The 24,440-nt window shown below is 41.4% G+C and overlaps 2 protein-coding genes across 3 annotated transcripts; one reads left to right on the forward strand and one right to left on the reverse strand.

Annotated features, from left to right (window-relative positions):
• Positions 1-1,365: 1,365 nt before the first annotated feature.
• ireb2 (iron-responsive element binding protein 2) lies at positions 1,366-16,316 on the reverse strand. Of its 2 annotated transcripts, none has more exons than XM_060887093.1 (22): positions 16,169-16,316; positions 12,915-13,010; positions 10,842-11,007; positions 10,564-10,701; positions 10,203-10,436; positions 9,837-9,906; positions 9,551-9,734; positions 8,978-9,117; positions 8,647-8,818; positions 8,452-8,552; positions 8,203-8,319; positions 7,916-8,075; positions 7,126-7,261; positions 6,175-6,259; positions 5,923-6,079; positions 5,710-5,834; positions 5,069-5,173; positions 4,828-4,970; positions 4,538-4,685; positions 3,840-3,962; positions 3,549-3,734; positions 1,366-3,369 (listed from the first exon to the last, which is right to left on the reverse strand). In XM_060887093.1, exons 1-22 carry the CDS (start codon positions 16,191-16,193, stop codon positions 3,256-3,258), a joined length of 2,925 nt encoding a protein of 974 aa, XP_060743076.1. In that variant the 5' UTR covers positions 16,194-16,316; the 3' UTR covers positions 1,366-3,255. The 2 variants fall into 2 exon arrangements, with proteins under 2 accessions (XP_060743076.1, XP_060743075.1); XM_060887092.1 differs by having other exon boundaries at positions 10,842-11,080; positions 16,169-16,304.
• On the forward strand, positions 16,316-24,422 carry slc25a44a (solute carrier family 25 member 44a). Its single transcript, XM_060887094.1, has 4 exons — positions 16,316-16,527; positions 17,841-18,532; positions 20,071-20,198; positions 23,453-24,422. The coding sequence occupies exons 2-4, from the start codon at positions 17,899-17,901 to the stop codon at positions 23,642-23,644; spliced, it is 954 nt and encodes a 317-aa protein (XP_060743077.1). The 5' UTR covers positions 16,316-16,527; positions 17,841-17,898; the 3' UTR covers positions 23,645-24,422.
• Positions 24,423-24,440: the final 18 nt, after the last annotated feature.

Raw genomic sequence — 24,440 nt, forward strand, 5'->3', positions numbered from 1 at the left:
GTGGAAATTATAGGCAATTAGCAAGACACCCCCAATAAAGGAGTGGTTCTGCGGGTGGTGACCACAGAACACTTATTAGTTCCTATGCTTTCTGGCTGAAGTTTTGGTACTTTTGAATGCTGGTGGTGCTTTCACTCTAGTGGTAGCATGAGATGGAGTCTACAACCCACACAAGTGGCTTAGGAAGTGCAGCTCATCAAGGATGGCACATCAATGCGAGCTGTGGTAAGAAGGTTTGCTGTGTCTGTCAGCGTAGTGTCCAGAGCGTGGAGGCGCTACCAGGAGACAGGCCAGTACATCAGGAGATGTGGAGGAGGCTGTAGGAGGGCAATAACCCAGCAGCAGGACCGCTACCTCCGCCTTTGTGCAAGGAGGAACAGGAGGAGCACTGCCATAACCCTGCAAAATTACCTCCAGCAGGCCACAAATGTGCATGTGTCTGCTCAAAAGGGCCTGACGTCCACAGGTGGGGGTTGTGCTTACAGCCCAACACCGGGCAGGACGTTTGGCATTTGCCAGAGAACACCAAGACTGGCAAATTTGTCACTGGCGCCCTGTGCTCTTCACAAATGAAAGCAGGTTCACACTGAGCACGTGACAGATGGGACAGAGTCTGGAGATGCCATGGAGAACGTTCTGCTGCCTGCAACATCCTCCAGCATGAACAGTTTGGCAGTGGGTCAGTAATGGTGTGGGGTGGCATTTCTTTGGAGGGCCGCACAGCCCTCCATGTGCTCACCAGAGGTATCCTGACTGCCATTATGAAGGCATTGATGCTATGGACTGGCCTGCCCGATCCCCACACCTGAATCCAATCGAGCACATCTGGGACATCATGTCTCGCTCCATCCACCAACGCCACGTTGCACCACAGACTGTCCAGGAGTTGGCGGATGCTTTAGTCCAGGTCTGGGAGGAGATCCCTCAGGAGACCATCCACCACCTCATCAGGAGCAAGCCCAGGCTTTGTAGGGAGGTCATACAGGCACGTGGAGGCCACACACACTACTGTGCCTCATTTTGACTTGTTTTAAGGACATTACATCAAAGTTGGATCAGCCTGTAGTGTTTTTCCACTTCAATTTTGAGTGTGACTCCAAATCCAGACCTCCATGGGTTAATAAATTTGATTTTCATTGATTTTAATTTTTGTGAGATTTTGTTGTCAGCACATTGAACTAGGTAAAGAACAAAGTATTTAAGACTTTCATTCATTTAGATCTAGGATGTGTTGCTTAATTGTTCCCTTAATGTTTTTGAGGTGTGTTTGTTTGTTCGTTTATTTATATATTATAAATAAAAACTGTACATGTAGTGATGTTATTTCTTAGCTTATTTATCCCAATTTGCAAAAAAGCAACAGTGTCATTCTTGATAAAGTTTATTAAAAATGATTTACAACAGCAAAACTCAACAGAAGTTTTCTCCACCTTCAAGTCATCTCTCCTGTTGCATACCGTCATTTTATACAAATGGTGCAAAACAGTTGGAAGAGCTACACATCCTGAACTACTCTACACGCTTGCTTTTGTCTGATAAACATTAGTACAAGATGCACAAAATAAAAAAAAAACATGGAATCTAGAAAAGATGACATTTTCAAGGCAGACATTATACCATTATGATGTTCATTCTGTTTTGGCATAATAAGTTTTACGATATTGGGGGGAAGATTTTAAATGGTTTTGGTGAGAAAAGGAGCAATAGACTAAATATCATCTTAACCTTCAGTTATCTGCTTGGATTTCTGGTTGCTCACATTATTCAAATACACAGAGTTTGTACATGGAGAGTCAATTTTAACCCAAGTTCAAGTGCTTGATTTTGGGAAAAAAAAATTACATGGCTGTCTACCTTTACCCCTAGTATCTAATTAAGATTTTTCTGAATTAATTCTGAACAATAAATAAAAAAAAAAGACATAATGAAGGCCAAGTATTTTGTTTGCCTCTAATGAATAAAATGTTAACAAATCAGAAGTATTTGGTTTACAATCTAATCATACCAATCAGCTCAAATGGGGGCGCGCATTAATGTCTGGAAATATAAACTTAGATCTCAGACGAAAAAAAAAAACACTCGTAATTCCAAGTCCAATGGATAAACAGTAAACCAAAGATGTCGGACTGTTTTATTTCAGACAAATTAAAACATCAGCAAATCTTTACAACTAAGCGATTTTCTTTTCCCGGTTGGATTGTTTGCCTGTAGTGTGGGTTTGTGGCATTCTTTTTTTTTAAACTGTGACTGATTTACATCAATTCCCATTTCTCTTAAGACACTCTGACTGATTTAAAAAACATCCACAAGTCGATTCGATCTGATAAGTGCCGGCTCCTGTAATACACCACAGAAGGAATAATAATAATAATAATAATAATAATAATAATAATAATAATAATAATGATACTGATACTATATTTATTTCAGTTACTAAATCAGGCCCTGAAGAAACAGGCTCCTTCCATGAAGAAACAGACACAAAGCGACAAACAAATAATTTCACGCTGGATCGGATGAAAAATAAATAAAGTAATACGTGATTTGTAAATCCTCACAAAGTTCAGGACTTTTTAAAAACTGGGCTAATGAGGTTAGGCATCGAGTTTGACTTTGTACACTCACAAACATCTGAAAAAACATCAAAAAAAAAAAAAAAAACAGCAACAGAAAGGAAACTGTCATGGCCTCTAAGCGCTAAAGCAGTACGTAAAGCCCATAAGTATCAGATGGAGATGCACCGCCGTATGTGGGTGTGTGTGGACATCGTAAGAGCATAGCACCAGTTCCTCTGATCTTTTTTGCGAACGATGTGTCCACCGATGTGCTGAACAGGCACCGTGAACATGCACCGTGGCCTGGTGGAGAAATCCAGAGTCGACCCAGAGTTTTTAGGATGCCACAACTTTGTGCAGAGTCTGAATTTCTTTCGCATTTCTGTGGGACGGCGGGATTTAGAGAACGAAACAGAAGACATTGTTAAGTGCAAGAAAAAAAATAGTCTTCTGGTAGACATTATTAGGAAGAGTGACAGCAGAAAACAGGCACAACAAAGTTCAAGGCCCGAAAATAAAAGTCACAGGCTTTCGCCCGGAGCCGTCGCTGGGCCTACAACAGCCCTTCACATCCGGTCGATCTGTGGCCCGACCTGGCTGGACATCAGCAGGCTTAGCTCAAACAGTCTCGATCAGTGCTCCTGAGGCGGATTGTGTGAATTATCTGAGAGCAGGCAGGACAAAGAGAAAGACCGAGACGTTACTTCAGCATACTGCGGGCCTCAAATTTCAGAATGCCTCCATGTCTGTAAAATGTCACGTCCATCTCGTTCTCTAATAGCGCCACCACGCTGAAGCTCTTTCCAGTGCTGGTCTGAAACACAAACAGATTTCACAAGACCTCAGTGAAAGCCAACATGTCCCTTAATCACCTCACACAACATACAGGCTATAGAAAATGGCATGTATTTCAGGTTCATGTCGACATTTCTGCTTGTGCTGAAGTAATAAACCGCCTTAAAGCAGATCTGTCAGAAGACTCGGATTCCCTACCAGCACAGTTAGCTCATGCTGAGGGTTGATCTGCTCTGGGATGGAGATGGAGAACCTTTCTTTCCCACAGAGCCCCAGGGATTCAGCAGTCTGGCCAGGGAGGAACTGTAGAGGAGCGATGCCCATTCCCACCAGGTGGTTCTTATGCATCTTTTCAAAACTCTCAGCGATCACCGCCCGCACTCCCTGTAACAAGTCAGGGGACATGTAACTACACAAAAGTGACATATCAGCTGTACTGTCTAAAGTGAGAGAGAGAGAGAGTGAGAGAATAAGAGTGGAGTGATGTACCAGTAGGTAAGGTCCTTTGGCTGCCCAGTCTCGTGAGCTGCCTGAGCCGTAATCCTTTCCTGCTAGGATGATGAGAGGAATGCCGTCTCTTTGATAGCGCTCCGCCGCCTCGAACACGTCCATCTAAGACACAGATCAAACACACAAACTCCATCTCTTCAGGGACTTACAAATGTTTATTTCTTCAAAGCCCCAGAAAGGCAAAAAAAAACAACAACAAAAAAAAAAAAACAAAAAAAAAAATTACATTTTTAATTAATTTTAATTAAATTTGACTTTTGGTTTTAATTTGACTTTTTTTTTTTATAAAGATACATTTTTAAAAGGTATTTTTTATTTAGCAATTTTTTAATTTAATGAAAATGATCTTGTGCACATGCAAAAAATCGTCAGCTTCATAAGATTTTTTTTCTTTTTTTCTGGAAAATAAAGTTTTCATGACATGACAGCTTTTATTCCATAAGCAAAAAAAAACAACAACAGAAAAAAAAACCCTGCTTATTATTATTTGTTTATTCTTATTTTTTAAGTCATCATGGCAACTTTTCCTTTTTGTAAGAAAAAAAAATTGGTGAAGGAAACAGTTGTGCTAAAGTAAACAGTGTGCATGAGAAAATAAGAAAACGGCACGGTGTCCTTTCAAAGGCTTTGTATTGGACTGGATGCGAGTGTCGTGTGGAAACCGGCTTGATTCTCACCGTCTGTCCTGACGGGACGTGCACGGTTTTGGGGCCGGGTTTGCCGACGAGAAGGTTCAGGAGTTTAATGCTGGCAAAAGTTCCTCTAGTCATCACGGCATCGTTGCCTCTCCGAGCGCCATAAGAGTTGAATTCGCGAGGTGTCAAGCTGGAAGACCAAAGAAACCAAATATCATCATACTGTAATACATTAGCTAGAACACAGAATTAATAATCTGTCAATCCTCTGAACAGAATATTCACACACTTCACAATGGGTTGAATGTAAAGTATTTGGTGTCTCTGGTTACCGTTTGCTCTGTAGGTACTTGGCGGCTGCGCTGACGCGTGCAATGCTGCCGGCAGGAGAGATGTGGTCAGTGGTGACTTTGTCCCCCAGAAACAGCAGAACGTGTGCATTATCAATAGACCCAGGAGGACAAATGTCTTTAGACTGACGGGGAAAAGACAGCAGAACAAAAGAAAAGCTTAGGCGCTCGTCTCTCCTCTGAGAAACACATACGAAACATGCTGAAATAAAAAGTGACTCACAAGCTTGTTGAAAAACGGAGGGCAGCGAATGTAAGTAGACTTGGAGTCCCAGGGGAAGAATACAGAGTCTGGAGCGTCTATGCTGTTCCAAAACGTGCTTCCTTTCTGAAAATGTAAAAACCAGACGTCGCAAAATGCATGAGACTCCGCCGAGCAAATAAAGTAATATGTTCAATATCTTGAATGTTTTATATTCTGCACTATTTCTAGTTCTCGGTTGAAACGTCTGATATTGATCATATTGATCCGCTTTATACAAAAGGTCAGATTTCCCTCATGTCTGATCTCTCTTGTTGAAGCCTGTGATCAGAGAACACTCAGATATATTTGATCCATGTTTCTCCATGAGAACTTGTCAATCATTTGTAATGAAAACTGTTTTATTAAATTAGTATTAGCATTTTCACTAAAGCCCTGATGTATGTTCTCAAACAGGATTTCTCTTCACTGGAACCTGGACTCAAACACTGTTCCAGCATGACAATGTCCCTGTGCACAAAGCCATGGTGTATTAATGTTAGAGTGCAGAACTCGAGGGTCCTGTATCTTACACGGCTCTTCCTTTCTCAGCAGCTGACGATTCTCAAAGACGAAAAAAAAAACCCCTAACAACCCAAAAGCACAACAGCACCGTTAATCACCTGCATCCTGCTCCTGAGCTCTGTGAATATGGAGGCGATGACCATGTGCTCCTCTACATTCTGCACTTCTTCTTTAGACGGCCACACGTCCTTCAGGAACATCTCCTTTCCGTCACTGTTCACACCTACACACACACACAATTACAGCACATCAAGACACTCGCATTTCTCAGTCCACTTCAGCAGTAAATACGATCACGTGGTAGGGCATACCGAGTGGCTCTTTCTCGAAATCGATCCCAATTCTGCCCGCAATGGCGTATGCCACCACTAGAGGGGGTGAGGCTAGGTAGTTGGCACGCACACAGTCGCAGAGACGCCCCTCGAAATGCCTGTTACCGGACAACACTCCACAAGCGATCAAATCTCCCTAATGTGCAGAGAGAGACACACTGCGTCACGTCATTGTACCGCGTGTCGACATGCTTCATGGTGAAATACAAGCAGACGTTAACGACATCATACCTGTTTGATGGCATCTACTACAGGTTCAGGTAAAGGAGCCGTGTTTCCTACACAGGTGGCACATCCATAGCCAATGACCTCAAACCTGGAGCACGAAAAAAATAATCTTGTACATTTAGCTTTATTAAAAATGTATTAAAAAAAATGTAAGTCTACCAAAATGCCATAAATGTAAATGTTAAATATAATATCCTGAGAGGGCATACGGCAACAATTTCTGATCTTTCAGGAGATTATCGAATCCCAAAAACTATAATAAATGTGCTCAGACATTAAAAGTTGCCCCCTGTTAACAGTTCTGTTAATAAGGAAAGATCTTTCTGTCTTGAAGCTCTCCAGAAGGTTCCACAGGGCATGTGATACATATACAGTTAAAGGCACTGCAATCCTCATCTAATATACACTCACTGTCCACTTTATTGTTTCTGGAACTGTCACTCACTTCAAAAAAAAAGGCAGCACTATTTATAGAATAAATATATTTGTGCGATTTTCTGGTCTGATCTGGTATCAACAACATGCCACGATTAAAGTCACAGAGATTTCTTAGACTTTTTCTTCATTCTGTTGCTCGATGTGAATGGAAGCTCTTGATCTGCATCTGTATGACTGTATAAACAGGGATGTGGTAGCCTAGTGGTTAAGGTGTTGGGCTACCAGTCAGAAGGTTGTGAGTTCGATTCCTATGTCCACCAGGTTCCCACTTCTGGGCCCCTGAGCAAGGCCCTTAGCCCTCAATTGCTCAGTTGTATAAAAATGTAAGTCGCTCTGGATAAGGGCGTCTACTAAATGCTGTAAAAGTAAATGTAAACTATGCTCCTGTGATTGACTGATTAAATAACTGCATGAATGTGAAGATGTTAATAAAGTGAATAGTGAGTGTACGGATATAGCGTGTATGTATGTATGTAAGACAAGCAACAACCTCTGTATGTGTGTGTGTGTGTTTACCCAAGCTGGCTGAGGTAAGGCAGCACTTTGCTGGCACTGAGGTAGTGTGTAACCATGCCACTCCCTGGAGCGAGGCTAGTCCTGATGTAAGGCTTCACAGTAAGTCCTGCCTCCACTGCTTTCTTTGCCAAGAGGCCTGCCAGCACCACACATTACATTAGGAATGACTCTTTATATTAAACCACAAACACTCCAGATTTTTAGAGCATTCTTCCAAATCCCCCAAACTTTCAACACACTGAATAAAACACATAATTCAAAATATACAACATGAATTTGTTTGTATGACCAATAGAAGGTGAAATGAATGTCTTTTGAAAGCAGAGAGCCAATACGATCGCTTTACCATGAACTTTATCATTAGAGATTTGTTTATTCGTGTACCGTAATGTAACCTAGACACCGTCTGTGGCTGGTTTTTACACAGGAATCGTTTTTAGCAATTTTTAAGAATCTCTTCTGATTCGTTACCTGTGCTCCTTATGTAGTGTATAAACAAAGGCTTTATAAAGCTTTGGGAGTATTTTTATATTGCATGATAAACACGTTCTTCCTGTTTTCTTCCTCTCTTTAACTCGATAACTCATCTTATTTCAAATTCGTTCTGAATTAATCATAAAATACATTTTTCCCCCTCATTTTGTGTTCGGCTACAGATCAGTAAGCACGATCTGACCGGTGTCAATTACAAGGTTATGTTACCAGGCCATCTCTCCTTCTCTACCTGTACCTGATGACTATGTTAGACGAACGGTTACCCTGTGCCGTGTGGATGCGGGTAAACTCTCACCTGCAGTGAGCATGACAGAAGGGTTGCAGTTGTTGGTGCAGCTGATGATGGCAGCGATGACGACTGATCCGTGAGAGAGAGCGTATTCGGTGCCGTCGTGCAGAAAGTCCACCGTGGTGCTTTGCTTTTCCTTTGGTACGTGGAACCCTTTAAAACCGACCTGATTAAAACAAACATTAGAACGAGTTATTGCAATGATCTGGATCGTCACGTTTACATGGTTCTTATCTATAAACCTACTGTATCTCCACAGGCTTACTGAGTAATCCCAGTGCACACAGACTTGCCTTTTCATTGAGGCAGTTAAGGAAGTCCTCCTTCATGCAAGTGACAGGTACTCGGTCTTGTGGCCTTTTGGGTCCACTCACATTGGGGATGATGGAACTCAGGTTTATTTCTATAACCTGCACGAGAGAATGTTTACATCATAAAATTATTAGCAAAAAAAAAACCTAAACAAAGCCTCTGCAATAAAAAGCAGATATCCTGTATGTGTCTCTGGTCTCTATACGAATCTGAATACTAAGTAAGATTACCTCAGAATAATGCGGATCCTCTGATGGTTCAGTGAGGCTCCGAAACAGCTTCACGGATTTAAGATAAGTCTCCAAGATTTCAAGTTTCTCCTCTGTGAAGTCTTACAAAAGAAAAATATAGATCAGATATACAGTAAGGACAATCAGGGAGCGTATGTGAGTAAGAAGAGGAACAGGAGAACGCTGTCTGCTTACTGGTCTGTTTAAAGTGCTTGAGTGTGATGTCGTCTACAGGAAAAAAGCTGACAGTGGCACTGTATTCAGGACACATGTTGGCAATGGTGGTTCGGTCTGCAGCGGAGAGCTGAGACATACCTGGGCCAAAGAACTCCACAAACTTCCCACCGATACCAGCCTGGCGCAAGTGCTGCACAAACACAAAAACACCGGTTTACACCACATACGCCGGTACTAATGTCTTTTTATCCATTCTGTGTATTTATACATAGCAGCTACATGTGAGCACTGCACACTTAGTAGAGCAAAATATATTACAGACACAAATAGGAAAATACTGTAGGTTTACCTTAGTGATTCCGAGGACTATGTCTATAGATGTAGCCAGAGTGTTGACAGATCCCACTAGCTTACATCCAACAACATGAGGCAGCGTGAAAGAAACCGGCTGACCCAGCATTACTGCCTCTGACTCTATACCTCCTACTCCTGAGAGGCAGACAGACAGAGAGAGGAACAGAAATGACAGTAGAGAGTGGAAATGAGGGGGGAGCACGAGAGAAAGAGAGAGGGAGAGAGTAAGAAAGGAAGAGAGGAGCAGAAATGACAATCAAAAAAGGAAAGGGAGAGGGGGAGAGAGAGAGAGAGAGAGAGAGAGAGAGAGAGAGAACCGAAATAAAAGTGGCAAGGAAAAGGGGGGGGGGGGTGAGTGAGTGTGTGTGAGTGTGAATACACAGGCAGGTAGGAAAGACATAGACAGTAAGAACGGGAAAGACAGAAAGAAGATGAAGATGCGAGTCAATGGGGATATAACAAGAGATGGTTACATCAGTTAATACCTAAAGCTCTATTTGTGCAAGATTTTTCTTAGTAATGAGAGAAGCTGTGATCGAAGCTACTGTTCCAATCAGAATCCACTCACCCCAGCCAAGTACACCAAGGCCATTGATCATGGTAGTGTGGGAGTCTGTCCCTACTACACTGTCAGGGTAAATAAAACCCTCACTCTCCTGCACCACACGAGACAGATACTCCAGATTAACCTGATGTACTGAGCCAAAGTCTGGAGGAACCACGGTCACATTCTTAAACGCTTTCGAACACCACTGTGGAAAACCAGCAAACAAGAAGCCATGACATCTCATGGTACAACCTGCACACAGTACAAGAGCCATGTAGGCGGCTTGAGCGCCACACGCTGGACTCACCTTAAAGAACTTAAGTCTTTCTTTATTTCTTATGAGCTCCATCTCCTGGTTTTTGAGAGCAGTCTCTGGCCTGTGGACATGAAGGAACAAAGCAGTTATCCTTCATGTCGAAACCATTACCACAGTGGCACACAGATACACACACACACCTCATCAAATACACACACACCCGATCACAGAGACACCCCCCAACAGTCTACTTTTAATCATATTAAACTTTAACATTAGAAAATATAAAAAAGTTTTACTTTTTAATTATTTCTTCTTTTTGGTTTTGAAAAAGGAAAAAAAACAAAAACATTTAAAAGGTAAAAAAATAAAGAACGTTTATTTTGCAGACATAAAAGACGGTCTGATGAATCTTACTCGGAAACCGGCTTTAGGTGGAAAGGACATAGTAGCGGCGTGTTTTCAATCTGTACTGCGGTGGCTCTAGTGGGCAAGTCGGTGCAGGATCCCTTGGAGCAGCCTCCTCTCTGACCTCCACACTGAGCACTGGTGCTGGCGTGATGGCCACGTGGGACCGGACGTCCAGGAACAGATCGAGGCCCTGGCCCCTGCCCATCACCTCCACCAGGGTTAGGGGCGTTTTGGATAGCACTGAGAAATTAACAAACAAATACTGGATGAATGAATGTTAAATAAACAAATGTATTTTTTTATCTTTCATGATAAATCTAAATATGGGTTTGTCACTGGTGTAATCTGAGTTCCTGATGGACTTTACCACTTGCTGAAGTCAATCTGTAGTGAGTGATCTACTATAAGGTCAGTGGGACATTTGGGGTTGATGAGGTTGGGGTCGATACCATTCTTGGCTACAGCATCTCTCATGGCTGCCAGGTCCACCATGGCTGGAATACCTCTGTGAGGAACATCACACACATTCGACCAAACAAAGAAATATTACAGACCAAGACTAAGACACTTCAAGAAATACAGAAATTGGTGGAGGAAAAAAAAAACAACACAAAATCTTGTAGTGCCAGGCTACACTTGACTCACGTGAAGTCCTGCAGCAGCACTCGTGCTGGGGAGAAGGGGACCTCGGCCTCATTCTGACGCTCTTCCCAGTCCAGGACACTGTGCACGTCCTCCCTTTTCACGTAAAAGCCGTCACACTTCCGGATCGCGGCCTCGAGCAGCACGCGGATACAGAACGGCAGCCGCTCTGACGTGCAAAGATGACATGAGAAATCGCTCAACATGACTTCACCAGTGAGTCTTTGACCAATGCTGTACATCTTGCAAAACATTTTAAATATTCCAGCAATAAGCAAGTGTTAGAATCTGGGAGACAACATAGCAGAATTGGCTGTTCTCTCTGAGGTCTCCCCCCGTCAATCACAGCGGCACTAGCCAGTCATGTACCCCTGTAAGCTCAGGTATGAGGAAGAGGGCCAACATCAGTGTGTTACTTAACAAAGATGCAGCTGTCATGTATAATGTGTCTCAGAGGAAGCAGGCATTTGTAGCCTGGTGCATTGGTGGGTGGGACAAATTTGGGAGAAAATGGTGGGAATGAATGGCTGCAATTTAAATAATCCTAACGTTCTTCTAGCCATCTATTTTCATGAAGTCCTTTCCAAAGCTCTGGCTTGTACAATTTTCCATCCGTGTATGTTGTCCTAGCCAGAGCAGACCAGAAGTGCAGAGAACAAGCTAAAGGTATCTGCCTTCGTCTGCATACATGATTAGCAAGTGTCTCAGTGAGTGACAGAGGAGAAAGAGTAAGCTCCTCCAACCTAGAGAGCAGAGTCAACGTTCAGCTCTGGCCGCGTTCACACTGCAAGTCTTAATGCTCAATTCGGATATTCTGCTCAGATCTGATTTTTTTGTTTGGCTGTTCACATTACCTTTTAAAATGTGGTCTATATCAGATACCAGTGTGAACTGTTTGCTGTTTCGAACTGACACGCATGCGCAAACGAACAATAACAATGACGTCACACGCAGCACGCCGTTGTGCTAAAGTTGGCGAGGATATGGAGGAAGTAAGCATTTTCGCTTTTCTTTCTAAATGTTTGTGTAATGGCAGCACAGAGACGCAGTGTTTTGAAAATTTTCGGATGTAGAGGGCAACTTTTGATTATTTGATCCATTCTGTAGGCGTAGTCAAGTTTGTGTGCGTACTTGTCGGCGCATAATTGTGACGAATGTTGATGTAGATTGACGTAAAAGTCGCATCAAATCTGCCTTGGTTGTTCACACTGCGGCCACATTGGAAAAAATCAGATTTGGGTCTGATTCAGGACCACATATGGAAGTGGTCTGAATCTGATTTGAAAAAATCAGATCTGGGCTAGATTTGAGTGTTCACATTACTCCTGAAGAAGTCTGACCTGGTCACTTGACCCCAGATTTGGGCCACTTTTACCTGCAGTGTGAACGTAGCCTCTGTAACACTGTCAAAATTCAAACTCAGGAGCTTCCGACAATAGCGTGAACGTTTGCGAGTTCATGGCCTTGAGATCCTTTCAGACACTGGGGCTTTTTACACCTGGTCACTTCATGCGTTTTCTCTGATCAGATAGCTATCCGATGGTAAAAAGACCAGGTCTAAATGCCCTCCAAAACGTTTTCGAGACAGATATAAATCCGATCATTCAAACCACTTCAGGAGGTGGTCTGGGACTCATTTCAGATGAAACTGGACAGGGGTAAATGAATGCGGCTGTTCAAGCCACATATGTCAGCGCTAAACTCCTCCCAAACGGAAGTACGTCACTCACAAGTGACTCACGAGTCGTGCATTGCACCAGAAACGGAAATGAGGTAAAATATATTTGCATTTTGGGCGGGAATAGAAAGATCGGATTGATACCCGATTCGCCAAGACACATTTATGTGGCCTAATGTAAATGGATCAGTTTTAACAAATCAGATATCTATCGGATCAGAGAAAACACATGAAGTGACCAGGTGTAAAAAGGCCCTCATTTATAGCTGAAAACATCACATACCATTCCTTCAATTATTATAAAGCTGGGAATTTATGAAGATACACTCTGTCTAATGTTTTGATAAAAATCAGCTATAAAGCAAAAGGTATTGTCTGGTTTTGTTCCCTTTACTTACCATACTTTGGATCTCCAAGCTTCTGAGGATTGAAGTATTTTCTAACTTCATTTTTCTCGCTTGGCAAAGTCTCAATCAAATGGCCAAACGGGTGATCTGCCAAAAAATAAAGATACAACACAAATGAAAAAAGGAATAAGATCAACAACTAACAAAGGGTTTTCTGTAGGTGTGTGAGTTTTTAGCCCTACGCAACTCTCAGCCAGTGTTTTAAAACTTTTCGGCTGGTTTTCTTAGATGCAGCAGTGAGAAAACAAACCAAACCAATTAGCAAACAAGATTCGGATGCCGGACTAACAGGCTTGAAAGTGCCTTAAGCGACCTCTGCACAGAACACACAAAGCCAATCAGGATCAAGCCTGCGGTTTGCTTTCTCACTGAAATAAATCTGCACAGTCACTAATCACACTGATGTCTGCATGTCTGCATTTTCACCGCATGTCGTACCCTATGTTTATATGTATGTGACAAATAAAATTTGATTTGATGTCAACTCGCTCGCACTGTCTCAGACCGGCTGTTTTGGGCCGCATAAGTTCACAAAATCCGTTTTCTCACCTGCACGAATAAACCACACCAAAGAAGAAAGCACACCAGGGTTGTTTTTAACTAAGAAACAGTGTATTGTATGAAATACGCTTGAGAGCATCTGAGCAAACGAGGCTCATTTTGTCTCGGATCAAATCTGTATCACCGTCTGATCCTAAATCATTACAAATGAATGAAGTGAAGCGAGCTTGGGTGACGTTTCAGTAGATCTGCTCCACTGAGACAAAAGACTGATTAAACGTATCGGGTGTAATAAACAGCAGTTTACAGGGTGTCGGCTCTGTGTCCTGTTTTGTGCAATTATGTGCAGCATGAAACTAAACCAAGCATCAAACTAACTGAAATAATAAATTTCACTGTGTCCTTTAAAATAAACTACAAGGGAAATCTGTGGGGATCAAAGTACAAGCTGAAATGTGCTTAAACTGTCAGATTCAGCACATGACATGAGTATTACTTTAGGTTAGTAAGGTTTTCCATATTTTCATGGCTCTGTAAGACATGTGTGGGCTTGGAGCAGGTTTTTCCACTATCATCATTATCATCGTTACAAGAGCAGAGGTACTCATTACAATGTTGACAGTAATTTACAGAAAATGAGCTACTTTGGCTTTTTTCTCCACAAAGAGACTGAGATCATAAAATCGCTAATGATAGAGAGCTTAAAAACAAAAACTTGTGTAACCAGCATTTATACTAATGCATAACTATCCAAGCAGAAACATTGTCAGATTATACAAATCGGCTCTTACTGCGTATCAAAAAATGATCCTTATATAGTATTGAAGTATTTTACAGTATATGACCAAAAGTGTGTGAATCCCAGACCATCACATCCTCCTTTCCTGTTATAACCAGCTCCACTCATGTGAAGTGAGGAGGTCTGGGGTTCAGTCTAAATGTGTTCCAGTTCATCCCAAAGGTGTTCAGTGGGGTTGAGTCAGAGTCACGACTCTGTACGGGACACTCGAGTTCTTCACTCCGTGCTTAACCTCCACACCATGTCTTTATGGAGCGCTGTGCTTTGTGCACTTTGTGTCATACTGGAACAGGTTTAGAGCCTCTTTTTAGCCTCCAGTGAAGAGAACATGTAATGCTACAGCACAGACATTCTAGATGATTCTTTTAAAAGGCCCACAAGATGTCTGTGATGGTCAGGTGTCCATATACTTTTGAGCAGATTGTGTTTACTTGTTACTGCCAGAAACATATCACATCATCAGTGGTGATTTATTTATTTTTTGTAAATAAAGGTGGCGTATGTGAATGAACATGACTGAGGTGGATGATTTACTCCATGCTTTGTTTTGTCTTGAAGGAGAAGCAACATTACACTCTATAAAACACTTGAAACGTGACATAACGCATTACTCAAGTCACACAGCTGCATTGTGTAGCTATTAAAAGATATTCGTCTTTATACTGAAGCCAAAAAATTAAATCGCACTCAGGGGTTATGATATTATGTATGTCAAACAAACAAACAAACAAGCTTATGTATTACCCAGAAGAAGTAAAAAAATCCTAATACATGAAACACTCCACGCCAGTAAAGGGGAGTGGGAGGGAACGTTTTTTTTCTCTTATCTTTGCACCATACATCCCTCTTTCTCCAAATGGTCTGCTAAAGATTACGAACCTGCGTGACTTTAAAGCTTTATGACCCTAACCCACCCCCCCCACATACATTTCACACACATACATTCACACACACACACACATATATATACACACACACACATATACACACACACATTCACATACACACACACACACATATATACACATGCATTCACACACACGTACACATTCACATACATACACACACACATTCTCACACACACATACATACATACATACATACAGACAGACAGACACATACATTCACACACACACATTCAAATATATACACACACACACACATATGTACACACATACATTCTCACTCACACACTCACATACATAAGTGTGTGTGTGTATATGTATATATACATATACACACACACACACACACACATATATATACACACACACATACATTCAAACACATATACACACACACATTCACATACACACACACACACACATATATACACATGCATTCACACACGTACACATTCACATACATACACACACACACACACACACACAAACATACATTCTCACACACACATACATACATACATACAGACAGACAGACACATACATTCACACACACACACATTCAAATATATACACACACACACACACACATGTACACACATACATTCTCACTCACACACTCACATATGTGTGTGTGTGTATATGTATATATACATATACACACACACACACACACACACACACACACACACACACACACACACATTATATCATATTAGTGCACGCAGGAATCGACATTTCTGCCTTATCGCTCACATAATTCGTTCTCAAAAGTCGTCCAGGCGTAACGACATGTCTGAAGTGCGCCATTTGTTATGTATTATTGTTGATATGTCAGCCGGCGCTATAAACAGTTATCTACATGCTAACTAGCCACTTAGCTTAGACCTCAAAGAAAAAGAGGGCCACGGAAATCCAGCCCTAAAACCTGCGTGTTAAAAACATCCCAGTGCAACTACATAAACTAGACCGCAAACAGCTCGAAATGTTTAACCAAGTCAAGCAAGGGGGAAAAAAAAAATGAAACAAACAAGGGCTCTTACCTTGATGTGAGGAAGTGAGCGCCATGATGACTTCTGAAACCAACACGATTTCACTAGCGAGAACGCAGGGAAATGCCTCTCAAAGAACCAACCAATCACGAGTCAGGATCAGCTGTCAAACGAGCCACGCCCCTCCGTCACGTCATGGCGTAAGGACGCGCGACGGAAGTAGAAAGGAAGAAAATATGCACCCTTAACAACATGCCTTGTTAAAAACATACAGGCGGTCAGTCGTCGATAATTTTCCGAATAGATTTTTGTTTTTATATACAGCTTTTAAGATTTTTTAATCATGATATGACTAATAGGATGCAGTAGTTAGGTTGTTTGGGAGGCGGAAATGATGGCAAGCTAAGCTGGTAAGTTAAAATGTGTACAAGAGAGAGAGAGAGAGAGAGAGAGAGAGAGAGAGAGAGAGAGAGAGAGGTCAAAGAGAGAGACAGACAGAGACAGAGAGAGAGAGAAAGAGAGAGAGGTTAGAGAGACAGACAGACAGACACAGAGAGACAGAGAGGTCAAACAAACTGTCATCAGGATCCTAATGCAGAAGACAGCTGGATTTCTGCTTTTTATGACATTACATTACACTAGCAAGTCAAATGTTTGGATCTAATGTCTGGATGTCAAAATGACTAAATAATAAGGTGGAGATGATAGATGAAGGGTGAGAGGAGGAGTCTTCTGTACAAGCTCATCATGGAGGAGGTCACACATTCCACCCCATGTTGAATTATCTGTTCATACTTTAACATTTCAGTTCATTTTATTTGTCTATAAAATATTTGTAATTATTTTTGTATATAGCATTATTCTCTTTCATGCACATGTCTAAAAACATGATGGTTTTGTATTTTTATTTGTATATATATAAAAACATTTGTTTTGGGTTTATGGAATGGAAGAAAGCTAGCAGATACACTACTAGTATATGGACACCTGACCTTCATCCGTGTTTGTTGAACATTTTTCCCAAGACTTATTCCTTCTTTTCTGTTATAACAAGCTCCATAAATCTGCAAGACTTTCCACTAGATTTTTTTTAGTGGATTTGTGTTCTTTCAGCTACAAGAGCTTTAGTGAGATCAGACACTGATGTTGTAAGAGTGAGGAGGTCTGGGGTTCAGTCTAAATGTGTTCCAGTCAGGGATCTGTGCAGTTCACACGGGTTTTTCACTCCAACCTTAACACACCATGTCTTCATGGAGCTGCTTTGTGCACAGGGTCGTTGTCATGCATGTTCAGTGAAGAGAACACTTATAGCAACAGCAGAGAAAAGCTATTCTAGATAATTGTCTGCTTTCGGCTTTATGGTAACAGTTTGCTGAAGGCCCACATATGGGTGTTATAGTCAGGTGTCCACGTACTTGTGGCCATATTCTGTATATAAAGGGAGTTAGTCGCATTGCCCTTTGAACATGCCGGGGGTTTATGAAATGCACCTTACTCTCATTACTTGCAAACATGATTTTTAGACCTTTGATCTATAGACACCAGAGCGAGCACTGACCGCATATACTGACAGAACTCGGGAACTTTTGCTGAACTCCACAGATCTGTTGTCTTGTTTTTAAGAAGTATTTTCTGGCTACCAAAATGGGCTAACTAGATTCCTTCAGTTATGATGTTAGATGTGCGTTACTCTGATGTGTTCCTGTTCCTTGTGGCTGTGTAGGTCGCTAGGCTGGTGCGGCACGGGGCCAGTCGCATGAAGGTTGCCATTAGCCGGAAGTATGCAGCAGAAACGTAACATCCGGATCATCGAATGGGAAGACCTGGACAAGAGGAAGTTCTACTCCCTCGGCGTGTTCATGACATTAACCACACGTGCCACGGTCTACCCCTTCACTCTGATTCGAACCCGGCTGCAGGTCCAGAAGGGGAAGTCACTCTATACTGGCACATTTGACGCCTTCTGTAAGATTCTTAAAGCTGAAGGTGTGCGGGGATTGTACCGGGGCTTCATGATTAACACCTTCACGCTGATCTCAGGTCAAGCCTACATCACCACCTATGAGCTGGTTAGGAAGTACGTCTCTCAGTATTCTTCCAATAACACAGTCAAGTCACTGGTGGCTGGTGGCTCAGCCTCACTGGTGGCTCAGAGCATCACCGTGCCCATTGATGTGGTCTCCCAGCAACTCATGATGCAAGGCCAGGGGGAACATCTCACACGCTTTAAGCTCAAGCCCAAGAAGGCTGTGACCACATCTAAGCACAGGGTGACTTTTGGCCAGACCCGGGACATTACCGTGCAGATTTTCGCTGCGGACGGTTTTCGGGGGTTTTACCGTGGCTATGTGGCGTCTCTTCTCACCTACATTCCTAACAGCGCTGTGTGGTGGCCTTTCTATCACTTTTATGCAGGTGCTCTTACTTCTTATTGTTCTCATGGACATACATTCTGTGCCTTTCATCATAACACAACATACTGATTATACACTGATTCAGCAGTGCTGGAACACACACACACACACATATATATTTATATATATTTTAATAACCCAGATGCAGTAGGTCCTTGAGTGTACATGTTGCGACATGTCGTCCTGAGCTACAGAATCCTCTGTTTGTTTGTTTTGGTTCGGTGGTTTGACAATACCTGTGCAATCCAGTTCATTCCCCTGATTCTGAGTCTCACACACTGAGATGCCACACAGTTACTGAGCAGGATTCACAGGTGAAAAGTCTAAACATGAGGAAATCTGCTTTCTCTGCAGGGAATGGCAGTGTTCTGGTGTGTTTACTGTAATTATTTCTGTGTGTTTTGGGTTTTAAGAGCTGAAAAAGAAAATATGAATCTTAATAGTAACCAAAAGCATCAGCTTTGGTTAGAGATTACAGCTTGTTTTTGGTCCCATAGGAACACTGTACCACATATCACTTATTCATTTATCTGCTTTATGTGACTGCCTCATCCTCCCGATGGATGTGGACTAGAGATAGAAGAACTTTATTAATGCCACATGAGAATTTTATTAATCGTTCTAGCTGCCGAAAGACTTTAGTACTTTAATTTGTTGTTTGAACTGACCAGCATGAAGCACTTATTGAAGATGAAGGCATGAACCTGAGCCAACATGCCCCTGTGACGTTACGCTCCGGTGTTAATGACCATGAATGATTTTTTTCCCCACACACATGAGCGTGAAAAAGCTCCTCTGACTTTGTTCCATCCAATTGGACCTCAGCTTCTGATACAGAACCTACACCAAGCAGAAATACTTTTCACCATATCCTGTAAAAGTTTGAGGATATACAGCTCACGTACAGACCTTATTTGTAATTTGTACTCACTAGTTAAAAGTCGTGACCTGAAAACTCCAACATGAAGAAGAAGTAGTGCAGTTCAGGTACCTGGATGATCCACTTATTCATCCAGACCCTAGAAATGTTGGACACTTCATGTGATCAACACTCAGCTTTGCTCATGTAGAGAAAAAGGGATACGGCTGACAGAAGAAGAAGAGCACCGTTTAATGACCGTTCAAGGCACAAAAGTATAAAAGAGTACTTACATTATTAGGTCATGCATTGACGTTTAACATGAAAATGACTTCATCACAACAACATATGTGTTTTTATAATAACCTTCGTGTTATCTGTATAGTGCTTTTAACAATTGTCCCCAAGCAGCTTTACAGAAACAGATCAATTCAGGAAATAAATGTATACATTTATCCCTAATGAGCAAGTCAGAGGTGGTGTCTATGAGGATAAAAAAAAAACCTTGACAGTGGTAACTTTGTACTAGTTAACTATATACATCATGTAACCTGGTTATCACGCTCCAACACATCAGAACGGATATTTATTTGGAAAAAGCAGACATGTAGACATGTGCACTGGTTTTGAGTTTTGTAAAATATCTTGTCTAACACAGTGTGTGTTGTGTGCTGAAACAGAGCAGCTGTCTCGAATGGCTCCGTCCAACTGCCCTCACCTCCTCTTGCAGGCTGTGGCCGGGCCCTTGGCTGCTGCCACCGCCTCCACCCTCACCAATCCCATGGATGTAGTGAGAGCCAGAGTGCAGGTAAACACACCGACTGACCTTCATCAGGGAGATGTACTGTATTTACAGTACTGTATGGACTGTATCATTTGAAAATGAAAGCATTTATAACATAGGTCAACTTTTTAGAATTTGGTCCGAATTTGAGATTCGGGTGAGAAAAATGAACACGGAGGACAAAGAGCATGACTTCTGTTAGTGATCAATTCATCAGGAGATATTCTTGCCAATATCCCATTGTTGCACTGGAGCTAAATAACAACTTGACGATGTTTGTTGGATTCGTCTGGACTTTCACAACATCATGTCCCACTATATCTGTGGCAGCAAACAGTTTCGTCATGAGCAGAGTTACACCAATCTCTATTTCAGCTTTGTTACTTCTAATAAATTAATCTAGTTAGCAAGATGGGTTAGAGAGAGTCCAGGCCAAACGTTTACCTATAACAACACTAAGGAACATTTTCTGCATTTAGATGTATGCTTTATTCACATCAGGTGACATTTTAAAATAATCGATTGGAGACAGATTTATTTTAGCTTTAAATCACTATGTCGGAATTCATTCAGTTGGGTCACAATTTTCCATACACAAAGTTGACGAACCGTCTGGAAGATTTTCAAAATTGATGTAATGACCCTTAGAAGCTTCTGATTGATCATAATTAGGAGTTAATTTGGAGTGTGGCTGTGTTTCTTATTTATTATTAAAAGCCACTGCCTTTTTTCAATTCAATTCAAGTTTATTTGTATAGCGTTTTTACAATTGACATTGTCTCAAAGCAGCTACACAGAACATAAACATAGAACAAAAGGTTAATATAAAGAATAATATAAAGATTAATAGAATACAAAATTCAAAATTATTATTAGACTTATATTTAATTGTGTTTGTATGTATCCCCAATGAGCAAGTCTGAGGTGGCTCAGGTGACTGTGGGGAGGAAAAACTCCCTTAGACGTTAAACGAAGAAACCTTGAGAGGAACCAGACTCACAGGGGAACCCATCCTCATATGGGTGACACTGGAGGGTGTGATTATAAATATACAGTCAAACAAATGTTGTATAGATGCAAACAGATGTTGTTTTTCACTCAGATACTTGGATGTATACGGTTTAACTAGACAAAGTAAAATCATTGAAGCGCTGAACTGAAAGCGAGTTTGAGCAACACACAAACCTGCCTGAGTTAAATAATTTCTGTCACAAGGAATGAACACAACAATCCAGGATTGTGTGGGAAGCTTGTGGAAGACTACAACTCAACTCAAGAGATTAAAAAAGCAGTGACACCAAATGCTAACAGTGTGAATTTTTAAGCCACTGAAAATGCGATCTAGTAAATAACTAAAACTAAATAAGTTTCTTGATCGTTATTTTTTGAAACGATCTCTTGCGGAAATAAAGCAGACGCCCTAACACGGGTTAAACACAATGGAGTGATGAGGCTAGCTGTACGTAAACTTTTGGCCTGAAGTGTAGTTATCTGATATCAGCTAGAAGCGGTGAAGATGTTTTAGTTAATGCAAGCATGTCATATGAGCTGCTTTTATTTATAACAAAACAAAAAAATACCAATTGTGAAAGCATGCTAAGCGTCCTCTTTTTTTTTTCCGCTAAGCATCCTCTTTCAGCAAGTTTCCTTTCTTGCATGTTCCTTTTTTTCAGATTTCTCCTACTGTAACTTGAAAAGCAACTGGAAGAAGTTCTTTTTTTGTCCTGTAGTTCCCTCTTTCCTTTTTACTTCGTTCCCAGTCGAATAACCCGACCCAGCTTTCTAACGCTGCCGGGACGTGCCTTCCATTTTAAAGCTAGCTTTTTTTGTCTCGACTCTAATTCAAGACTTTCAGCAGCACAGCTTTGCTTTGAGTCTCAGTAATCAGTTATTCTGGATTTGTTTCTTGAGGTTCATCGTTCCTGCATATGAATAGTCACACTTTGTCGTCTTCATACCGAATTTGTTCATGAGCTCTGTGTTTTTTTTTTCTGTTCTGTTCCTAATTATAATTGTTATATCATCTCTGTCTGTCTGTGAGTTAAGTAAAATTAAATCCATCTTCAGTGGAGGTAAAAAGTATACACCCCCCCTGAAACCAGGATAAAACATGTCCGTTTATTTTTGCACCTTTAATGTGATCAACAACATCCAAATAAAAAAGAAAAGACTTGAAATAAACGTACACCCCCTTTAACTCGTATACTGTTAAAGCTCCTTTTGCTTGTAATGCAGCACTCAGTCTTTTTGGGTGAGTCTACTGACTAAACACATTCGGTTTAGCAATTTTATCTCCGCTTCCTTCTCTCTATCAAATTGTGGGGATTTCCTGTAAACAGCTCTCTACAAATCATTCCACAGGTTTTAGTTAGGATTTAGATTTAAGCTCTGACTGGACATTTCTGTAACACATCTTCCATTCATTTGTTGTTTTGGGTCATTATTGTGCTTGAAAGAATAGTTTCCAGATTTAGCTGCCTAATAGCCTTCAGGTTTTGAATTTTAAGTCTGTCTTGACTATAGTCCCAGCTCCAGAGTGAAGCAGCTCCACAGTACGATGCTACCACCACCATGCTTCACAGTTGGTATGGAGGGATTTTGTTCTTGTACCAAGCAAATCTTATAGAATTATGCCCAAAAAGTTCATAGCATATGTTGTCACATGGTATAGGGTGATTTTGGCAGGCTTGGGTGGTTTTTCTTTGTGTGTGTGAGAAAACCCCACAATCTAGCTAAACCACACTCATAATCCAGATGTGAAGAATACAAGAGATGATTAAAAGAGCAAATGTTTTAGTTTTGGAGGGACATCCTTCTCTTTGTAATGTCACCGTGGTGACCCATTTTCTCCATGTGTTGATGGGATTCAGGGTTTCATGTTATAATTCATGATCTAATGTTTTGGATATTCTTTTGTCCCATTCTCCTGATCAATACCTTTTGACGGTGAGATCCTGTACATGCTCTGTAAGCTCTAGTCAGATGACCGAGGAGAGGTACATTTAGCAAATCATGTTGTAGTTGTTAATAAGAATTACATCATTAATGACAGCTGGATGATGATTCCTTCATCCTCCATGTTAGAAAAGGGTGCACATACTTACTGAAGTCTTTCTCTTTTCCATAATAAAACCATTCTATTTGTATACTGTGTCACCTTCAAGGTGGCACGATATATCCTGCCTTCCTTTTATATATAACAAAAACCTTACAGGGGTGTGTAGACTTTTTATTATCTACTGTGCATTATGAGTAATTGTCTCTTTCCCTCCCAAAAGGTGGAAGGGCGTTTGTCAGTGATTGAAACGTTTAAGCAGCTCATTGCTGAGGAGGGCATGAGGGGTCTAACCAAGGGTCTGTCTGCTCGCATCATCTCCTCCATGCCCACCTCCATCCTCATCGTCATCGGCTACGAGACGCTGAAGAGGCTGAGCCTGCGGCCTGAGCTCGTCCACACCAGACACTGGTGAAAAGCAGGGAGCGGCTCAGAACGCGCACACACACACACACACACACACGTGGCTGATCCTCTCAGTGTGGGCCTTTTTATTGTTTGACATACTAATAATGAGTAAGATTTGGAAGAGGACCAGACGGTATAGTATGTACAGTATCTTTTGTAAAAGGTCACACTGTTTTAGAAAAGTATTTTATGAGCTACTGTATATTTCATGTTTGACCCCAAAACTGCCAAGAAACTAACGCAAATCAAATCACAACACACTCCCAGAGGAGAGTTCTGTAATATTACAGGCTGTATATTAGGCCTCATCTGTGTAAAGCAGACACATGGAACAGCTTTATAAAGGCCTAGATGAAAGTTTCAGCCTCTGCTAGAGACATGTTTGTAGAATGAATTGCTTATCAGATCAGACTCGTATTTCCAAATGCAAATATGGGCTCATGTCGACCAAAAGAGATGAGCATTCATAATGTTACGTGATAAAAACACCAAGCCTGGACCGATAACATCTACAGTACATCTAACTGAACTCGGAATACAGTGATCTGCTTTCGTTTTCAAGAACCGTATGAGATTTCTACGGTATTTACACTTTAAGCGTGTTGTACTTTATTTTTATGTGAACACGCTTTCATAGTGAATTATACAGGTGTTCCATGGGAATGTGTGTAATCCCTGAGATTTGTGTGACCTTTTTAAACACTCTGCGTTATCTGAAGTAGATGACTGGGACTGCACGTGAGTCGTGTATGTATGTAAAGATGAATATGTGGTGAAACAGTTAACATGGTTTCCTTCACTTT

Source organism: Tachysurus vachellii, chromosome 14 (assembly GCF_030014155.1).
Source record: "Tachysurus vachellii isolate PV-2020 chromosome 14, HZAU_Pvac_v1, whole genome shotgun sequence".
Classification (NCBI taxonomy): Eukaryota; Metazoa; Chordata; class Actinopteri; order Siluriformes; family Bagridae; genus Tachysurus; species Tachysurus vachellii.